Raw genomic sequence first — 9,185 nt, 5'->3', positions numbered from 1 at the left:
TTTGGCAGGGACTGAACTTGCAGGTGACTGAATTCGGAGGGACTTGGCTTATTTGGGCACAGTGGAGGGTTGGGGGTGGCTGGAGAATCCCTTCCAGTTGGCAAAAAGCAGCAATAAAGTGCCAGCTGACACCCTTTTGCTGGATTGTCCGAGCTGTCACCACGCTCACTCGGTGTTTCTGGCGCACGCCCGGCGTTGCCGGGGTGGTTGTGGACCCCAGAAGCCACAGGCGGCTCCACGCGTCCCTGGGCTGCAGACAGACCCGAGTCCCTTCGTGGCAATTTTCCTTTGTCAAGAAGACCTTGCGCAAGGACAGTCGCTTGCTTAATTCTGCTTTACAAAAGCACCCGTAGTAGAGGTGCTGTTGCCTCGTTGGGGTGCACCTCCAGCCCTCTGAGTCCGGCAAAACACGGGAGGACATTCCGTGGTGCAGGCAGAGCAACAGCGAGGTGGAGCAGTGTGAAAACAAATCCTAACCTGGGTGTCCATGCTCACACGCCGTGGTCCCGGGATGGCCCCCGGGATGTTAACAGGAGGATGAATTTTGATTTCGCTTTGTTTTTCTGCTTTTTGTACCACTGCACCACGGCATGGCTCTATTTATTTATTTATTTGCAGAGATGCCAGCCTGCCGAACAGAACAGAGCGAGCTTGCAAGGGGAAACAGAGGAAAAAAAACCCAACCCCCTTTGATATTCCCTTCCCACGAGACCGGCTGGGGCTTTGTTTTGAAGGTGAGCTGCAGAACATCAGTTTAAATGACAGCAGCTTGCAGACAATGATGGGTTTGGAAACAAACCACCAAAGCCATGAGGGTGGGCAGGGATGCCCCTGCTTCCCGGGGGCTGAGCCCAGCCTTCCAAGAGAGGGAAAAAGGGGACGGGGACAGTCCCTGCCCTGGGAACGGCTCGTCCTGGGGCCGGGGTGAGAGCCTGGCGTAGCCCCAAGCCCTGCTCCCCACGCCTGGCCGGCTGCTGGAGAGCTCAAAGGCCAAAATCCGCTCTCTGGAGAATCTCTGCAGCACCATTTCTATCAGATGTGTTTCTTTTATCAGTTTCAAGTGTAACATTTATTTTCACCACCCCCGGGTTGAAGCATTTCCCCCCAGGACTGCTGAGGGATGTTACAGCGACGCGGGTCCACGGGCGCTGCCCCAGCCCCGGCACAGAGAACCCTCAGGTCGCCTTTAGCGAGTGACCCAGGCGACAGCTCGGGGCGTTCAAGCATCTCACCCCAAAACCAAACCAGCCTGTTGGGTTCATTACCGAGACTTGCTTCATGACAACATTACCCAAATATTTTCTTATTAAACCAGCAGCATCCAAACACACACCGCTCTCCGCCTGGCAGGTGAACGTGCTCTTACAAAACCGGCCTGGAGAAGCTTCTCCAAACCACCAGACCTTTAGATACGTCTTAAAATGGAAATCGGTGCCCAGCTCTGGGGCGGGGGGTGGAGGAGCCCAGGGCCCTGCGGCACCCCAGGGTGCTCTGCCCCGGCACCCCCTGCATCGCTGTCCTGGAGACCTCGTGCTGCCAAAGGGGTCCTACGGGCACATCAAGGCAAACAGCTGTAGACAGGTTCAGCAGGTCAAATATCTTTAAATGGAAAATTTTGGCCTTTTTTGAACCTGTTTGAGGCTGGCCACGTGGACATGAGCGGTCACGGAGCTCCTGCTGCACACTCAGACGCTGGATTTTGACAGTTACGGTACCACACATACCACTTGACCACTGCAATTTCAAGACTACAGCACCAAAATTGCCCCCAAATTTTTTTTTTAAGGCAGAAACCCTATGAAACGTGAGGAAGAGCCCGATTCCCTGTCTGGACACCTCAGGGGATCATCCCTGCACACTGCTCAGCTTCCTGCTGCCCCAGGTTAGATCAGCTGGGGAGGGGGAGCCACGGGCAGAGACCAGCAATGCCGGGAGCCACCGCTGCCAGAAGACACGCTCTGAAAAGATCCTGCTTTTTCCTTCGAAAACTTCAGTCTGTGGAGGAGGAACGTGAGCCGGGACCTCATGAACCCGCCATGAGGGATGCGGGACATGGTAAAAAGCCCAGCTCGGCAGCAGGCACGGCCCGAGGGGAGGCCAGAGGCCAGGGCTCAGCTCTGTGACCTGGAGAGGTTTTGAAGCGGGGGAGCCTGGACCTTCACAGCAGAACTATTCTTCAAAGCCCTTTTAAAGCTTGAGCTAAGAGAGAGTTGCCTTTCATAACTAGAAGGAGAAATGAGCTCCATTCAAAGAGCAGCGATTTTTGGGTACTTGGATGATGTTGAAGCTCTTGGCTGAAGCGCAGACTGCAATAAAATTGGCCACAAAAATATTTAAGGAGCTTCCTCTAAATTTCCAGCCTTGCAGTTAGAGCAACCTGGTTCCGGAGCAGTCAACGGGGAGAGGGGGAAGGGGGGGACCCGGTAGATTTTGGGGTGTGACTCAGCTTGGGAGAGGACTGGGCACGTGTTGCTGGAGAAGGGCTTCCTCCACCGCGGCTCCGGTGGCCCTGGGATGGGCAGCACCAGCCCGGCCGCTCACAAGCTCCTCGTCGTGGAGTCACCGGCAGCCCCGTGGCTCCTGTGGCCTCTGCCGGGGACTTCCCCCAGCCTCGGCTTTTCTTCCCAGGTGGTGTGAAACCTCATCGCACCTTGGGCTTCTCGATGTTTAAATGAGAGAAATAACCGGCGTGTGGAGCCTTCCCCGGAGCAGGGCAGGGCTGGGCCAGCGCCCCGGAGCGGGACGTGACCGTGAACTACAGCCGGCCAGACTGGTCTATTTTTACGACCCAAGCAGAGAGACTTGGGGATTAATCAGCCAGCCCAAGGGGGACGAGCTAAGTTGGGTTTCAAATTCTTTGGTGCCTGTAATAACTCAGGTGAGTCTCTTTGTTCTTGTGAACTGTAATTTTTCATTTGCCAGGCAGCGTCCCTCGAACACCACAGCCAAGCAGCCGTGTCCGAACACACCCCGCCCCGGGACGCGGGACCCGGCTGCCTCTTTGCTCCAGTTCCCAAACGCGGATTTTCCCTCCAGCAGCGGTTTGGCCCAACGCCACTGCCCCGCGCCCGGCGCCGACCCAGGCCCCCGGCCGCTCGCGTGGTCAGTGCTTAATGCCGAGGCCAAACGAAGCCGTTTGCCCGATGCCCTCCCGCGTGCCCTCGTGCGGGGCGGGCGGTGCCTCCTCTCGCGGACCGGGAGGCGGCTGGCGCGGCCCCGGCCCCATCCCGGCTCCTTGGTTTTCCAGCTGCTGGCGAGCGGGTTCCCGCCGGGGTTACAGACGCGGGGTTACCGCTGCCAGGAGTGGGGACTCGCTTCTCGTTTCTTCCTGCTCGCCCTGCTCCCCTTCCCCCCGGCACCGGGAGCCAGAAGGATGTGTCAGCTCAAGGCTGAGTCTAAAGAGGCTTATGCTGACTATTTACCTTTGCAAGGGTCTATTTTTGGCTGCTCAGCTGCAGCTAATTCAATGAACAGGGCAGCGATTCAGGAGAGAAGCCACATGAGGGGCATTGTTTCTAGGATCCACTTTACTCCTCTGCAGGGGCCAGAAGCCTTGCTTCTTTTTTGTTCCTTGTTTTTTTTTCAGATGTCAAAGCGTGTCACAAAGGAAAAGGGGATCTTGGGGACAGGCCAGAAGGACCCTGGAAACCTGCTCCCTGTCCAACACTTGACCTCTTGCCCTTCTCTCACTGCAACGGAACCCCAAGGTTGCTCCTGACTCTACCCCAGCTGCTGCCAGACGGCTCCAGGCTGGCTCCACGCCCCCCCATCCCCGCACCTCCCACCCAAAACATGCTCAGAATTCGTGGATATCCAGTGGGAATTTAATAACGGCCTCAGGAGTTAACGAACAGGCTGGGACTGGGATCAAGTCACCTGGGACACGATTGCTGCTGGTGAACGGGGAGCAGCCAGGCTGTCAGCTCCGCCTGTTCCTGCTGCGAAGGGTTGGTGAGCGCGTGATGGGAGCTGGGGGGCACCAGGGCTGCAGCAGTGGGGAGACCCCAGAAATCTGCTGGCAGTGGGACCCGCAGGGGACAGCAGGCACAAGGTCGCTCCGAGGGGCGGCACGCTGATCCTGGCGACGCGCTCCCACCGAAAAACCTGCTGGAGAACCGCAGTGCAGAGCCTTTAACTAAACAACTCCTGAGTGATTTCCACATTGCTGAATGACATTTTAATAGTGGAAAAGTAACGCTCAAAACGATCCACTTCATCTCTCCCTATTGTCTTTTAGTGGCTGGGAAGGGCCGCTGCAGCCAAACCAGTGCTGGATCTTCTGGTGGGTGTTTGCTGGTGCCCCCCAGCCCGCCGCAGGCAGCCGCGGAGCGCAGGCAGGGCCTGCCTGTCCCTGCCCAGCACACGGAACCCGGCACGGGCCGGGACGCAGGTGGTGGCAGGTGGTGGGAGGCTCCTGCCCTCCTCCGGAGGGGCCTGGCTGCGTGTCACCGCGCCGCTCTGCAGGAAGACGCTTCTGGCGTTTTCCGACGTGTGGTTTTTCTGACCCTCATTCAGGCACCGCCGCTCGGAGCCGGCAGCCAGGTGAAAATGTCGAGTGGGGCCACACACGGCGCCGGTCAGCGGAGCCTGGGGGGAGCGGCGCAGACCCAGCACCCGACGTGTCCCCTTGCACGGCCGCGGAGGAGCTGCTCGAGCTGTGGGTCGTGTCCAGCCGAGAGCCGTGCCCTGACTTTAAGGTGCGGTGCCCAGCCAGGACAGCAATGTACCACACGAGTGCCTCACACAAACTTTTATTATTCACTGAAACGTTATAAATCTCGAAGAACTCCCCATTTCACAGCAAAACAGCCACCAGCCCTTATGTGTGGTGTCACCTCCTACAGCCCCTGCAGCCTCGGTACCTCTCAAGCTGGGTGATTTTGGAGGTGTGTGATACTGCAGTGGTTTCACCATTGCTCTCACCAAGGGGAAGGTTTTCATCCTCTGAATTAAAGGCACACAAATCAGGAGCCAAACCGTCCTTCTGCCACACAACAGCCAGTCTCTGGCGTGGTGCCTACATAGGGCCAAGTCCTCTTCCCCTTATGAACACGCTGTGCACCTGGGCTTCACACAGGGCACCCCAGACTTCCCAGCAGGGCACACGCACTCCACAACAGGCTCTGGGTAAGGCCTTGCAGGAAGATTTTTAGAGAAATTGGTTTGTCAGATGCAGGAACCCGCTGCAGCACTGTGCACGAGGATCCAGGGTTTTCCAGGCGTGCTGCTGATGGGACAAACAAGCCTGACAGGCAAAGCTGAAAAGCGAGCGCAGACTTTCCCCGCTGGCAGACTGAGCCAGCCGCCCAGGAGAAGCAGCGTGGCTGACGTGAGAGGGAGCAGGACGACCAGGAAAGGCTGAAAGACTTCATACGCCGTGCAGAGGGATGCAGCAAAGCCGGCACAGCCCGCTGTCCCCTCATCTCCTTTTTTTATTCTTACAAGGAAACGATTCCCTCGGCTCTGTTTGGCACAAACGCTGGCTCAGGACATGCCTTGGGCTGCCACTGAATTTGGTAAGGACATTTGGCAACGTGGCTGTGCTCAAGGCCCCAGCTCCACTTCTAGTTGGCAAATTTTATGGAGGACAAGAGGAGAAACATGCTGTCCTTTCAAAAATACTTGAAGGGAAACCTTTATCAGAGACAGAGCTCAGCAAAAACGACTGCAACAAATCAAGTTTCATTTTCACTTTGGGATGGGGAAGAGGGTGCACTATTGGCACCAGCTGAAGAGCCTGAAGCCCTCTTGGAGTGTTTGTGCTACAGCCTATGGTGAGGACAAGGAAGGACGGTAAATATTCAGTAATTGAGAAGAGCCAAAGGAAACACAATGGGAAACATACTGGGAACAACAGACTTCCATAAACAAGTGTCTAAAGTCTGTAGTTGTCAGCAGAAAGAAACAGCTTTGCTGTAACACCATGAAGTAAACTTTGGAAGGTGTCTGAAATACCCTGACTACAGAAAAGCAGTGCTTTAGGACCTGTGGCTGTACACTTTCTGTACAAATAGAAAAAAAATTCATGTCACTATACCATATGAAAAGAGAAAAGGCGAGAGACAAGACCTTTAGGTGACCAGTTCTTCCTCGCCAACACAGCAGACACCTTCCCTGCAATCCCAGTAGCCTGCAGTTTCATTTTTGGCAGATTATAATTAAAACTGTCTTTATGGCTTTAGAGAGAAGCCACTAAGCTGCACGTTTTGGTTGAAGCAGAGAGCATGTGCACCTGGTATGCTCTGGATGAAGGGGCAGGCAGAGGTCTTGCCACAGCTCTGCTCCTTCCACCTGACCCACAAACGCTGCTGGTCGTACTTGGCTCTCTTTAGTGTTCTCATTTCTCATCAGCAAGTAACAAAGTTCTGGTCACTAACCAGTCCAATCCCAGAGGCAGAATAAAAAGTCTTTGTTAAGACCTAGAAAAAGCATGTTTCTAACAAAATCAAATCCAAACACGTGCAAACGCTGTTCCTGGTTTGATGCATTTTGTTCAGGTTCCACCTGCAGTGCACTGGAATTTGCTTCCCCTGTAGAGTGATTTAATTCTTCTTCCATTCTCCACCTTTTGGTCTTCCCAGGAGTCTTGACAAACTATCCCTCCTTTTCTGCCTTCAACATTTTTTCTTATGCACATCCTTCCTGCTTTTCCCTCTTCCGCTGTCACATCCCGTTCCTCTACAGCTATTTTCGGAAAGCAAAGACGTCCCGTGTTTTCGAGCCTCTCTTGCCTTCGAGTCCTGGTTTAGGAGAAGACGCCTCCACCAGCCCACCGTAGGGGCAGCTCTCGGACTGCAGGTGATGGCCAGAGCACTCCACAGCGGGGATGAAGCCGCTGTCCCACATCCCTGTCCCGCAGAGCTTGCACAGGTCGTGCAGGCTGCAGGGGATGCGGGGTAAGAGGTGGAACTGATAGAGCAGACTCCTCGCCTGGAGGGGAGAGAGACAAAGTCATTCCCCCCCTCACCGGGGGCCCGCAGCCTCCTGCCTGGCTACCTTAGGAGAGCCAAAGCCCCAGCAGAGAAGCGTCCCTCCATGTCCCTCCTGAGCCCAAACCTGACGGTTAAAGGAGGTGCCGGGGACGCGCAGCCCCTGCCCCGCCGTCACTCCCAGCCCGAGGCGGACGGGGCACCGCGGCACAGAGACGAAGAGCTCGCTCTGCTGTTTCCCTGCGTGCAGGGGTTATCCCAACCTGAAGCGCTCCGTAAGTACCCCTATTTCTGCAGCACCCCACCCTCCCAGGCTCCAGGCGTGCAGGGGGATACAGGAGATTCGGAAGATTCGTCATCAGTCCCTGATTTTCTCAACGCTCTGACTCATCTCTGGGACCTGAGGCTCAGCCCCCGTCAGCATTTACCTTCCTGAGCACCAGTTCGCCGTTCATGTGCATCGCCAGGTTGCCGAAATGCAGCAGCATCTGGTCAGTGGCCAGCTGCTGTTCAATGACATCGTCCCCATAAATCACCACAATGGCCACGCAGATGAAGAGGTGGAAGTAGTCAGTCTGCAATGAGAAAAGAGGGGCTGGAGTACAGCAGGTGGAGGCAGAGGTCTGACCTCACTTCCTCACCCTTCACAAGCATGTCCTTAGCAGAGATTTTGTTCTTCTTCCAGTTTTGCTGAGTGGTACCCAGAAAGCGAGTTATTGGTGGATTCTGAATCAAAGTCTCTTGCCTTTACAGCACGGCAGCAAGGTTTGCACCACTGCTTTCAAAGCAGACTAGTGATTTTCGGGAAGACTTTTTCCATCTGTGTAAGAGGAGTCTGAACTTCAGAAGTGGATGTTCAGCACTTTCTGAAAAATCTCCTTTTGAAGCCCAGACACCCTCAAGTAGGAGAGGCAAGCCTCCATCCTCCTGCTACATGGATAAACCCCTTCGACAGTTACAGACCCGCTGTGACACCTACTTCTTTTGGATACTTTTCTACTAAGAGCCGTTAAGGAAATTCTGCAACGCTTGCTGAGACAGTTGCCCAGTGCACGCTGAGCCCAAGCCCAGCTCTCTAACCTGATAGTGAGCCCAGCACGCTTCCCACATGCGCAAAGCCTCGGCGTCTGGAAATTCACGTTTAAAACAGAGGAGGATCCAACGGTGACAGAAAAGCATCTGCAGGCCGTCCTCTCCCAAGGAAGAAAGGTGCTGGTAGAAGCGTGGGTGCATGAGCCGTAGCAGCTCTCGCAGGTACATCTGGAAAAGATGCTCTGAGCTGAGCCGCTGCCCCCACCCGCTGTCCTGGGGAGCCCCCGCACTGCACCCCAGGCCTGGGTGCCCGCAGAGCTGCCCACGCTGCTCTTCTCCCACAAAAATCTCTGGCCTTACGGCCTGGATGTTACAGCACAGGAGCATGCTTGGATCTACCACTAAAGGCCAGAGCTCACAGGCCACGGCAGCTATTTCACAAGGAAGGATGGAGGGTGAAAAGAAGATCCCGTGACACTACGTTGTGAAAAGAAAGAAGGGGAGAGATTCAGGCTGAGGAAAGTGGCTGGAGCCTTAAAAAACAGAGAAAAGAAAGGACACAGCTCTCTGGCAATATCTCATTTCAGTTGAGGCTGAGCAATGAAGCGATTTTGGAAAGCCTGACTATACAGGCACATTACAGTGAATAAATCTGCACGTTAACTAACTGCGTCCCACCAGCAGCCTCCCATGGGGTTTCCACCACAACTTTGCCACTTTAAATTAGTGTCATCATGACCCGGACAGGATTGTTCAGCTTTAGAATGGATTTTTCAGGACCTTAACCAGAAACAACTGACATTCATGTTAAAACCTAAAAAGTTCCAATTTGTAAACAAGATCACCTTGTTTTAAGAAACTGCCAGATACATAAGGCTTTCATTTGGACATAATTTTAAAAATCTATTAAAAATATTAAGACCTTAAAAAACAGAAAGAGGGCTGCAGCTCAATCAACTCCTCTGCCTCACTGACACCAAACACCCCAGAATCAGGACAAAGCCAAACCAGTGACTCTTCACCACCTGGGAGAAGTACAGAGTCAAAGCCAGCAGCACCCTAAATACATTTGCTCATAAAAGATTCCTTGAGTCGGCACCCTTTAGCATAGCCAAGGTAAGTTTACTCTGGCAATTTATTGGCTCTAACTGCCTCTGGAGTGCCCCAATCACCCAGGATCGATTTTATCCATGGGGTATTTTGTGGCGTTGGGGCGTGACTCGG

At 54.5% G+C, this 9,185-nt stretch overlaps 1 protein-coding gene across 5 annotated transcripts in view; it reads right to left on the bottom strand.

Moving 5' to 3' along the window:
• Positions 1-4,735: 4,735 nt before the first annotated feature.
• The window catches only part of TBC1D16 (TBC1 domain family member 16), a 32,428-nt gene continuing 27,978 nt past the window's right edge, over positions 4,736-9,185 (bottom strand). For all 5 annotated transcript variants that reach the window (XM_074889568.1, XM_074889567.1, XM_074889571.1 and 2 more), the window contains 3 exons: positions 8,010-8,189; positions 7,358-7,504; positions 4,736-6,930 (listed from right to left, as the gene is read on the bottom strand). In XM_074889568.1, coding sequence (XP_074745669.1) covers positions 6,685-6,930; positions 7,358-7,504; positions 8,010-8,189 — 573 coding nt within the window. In that variant the 3' untranslated portion in view covers positions 4,736-6,684. The remainder of the gene's footprint in view (positions 6,931-7,357; positions 7,505-8,009; positions 8,190-9,185) is intronic.

This window comes from Strix uralensis, chromosome 19 (assembly GCF_047716275.1).
Source record: "Strix uralensis isolate ZFMK-TIS-50842 chromosome 19, bStrUra1, whole genome shotgun sequence".
In the NCBI taxonomy this organism is placed as follows: domain Eukaryota; kingdom Metazoa; phylum Chordata; class Aves; order Strigiformes; family Strigidae; genus Strix; species Strix uralensis.
The sequence above is the reverse complement of the archived record's forward strand: the minus strand, read 5'-3'. Positions and strand labels throughout refer to the sequence as shown.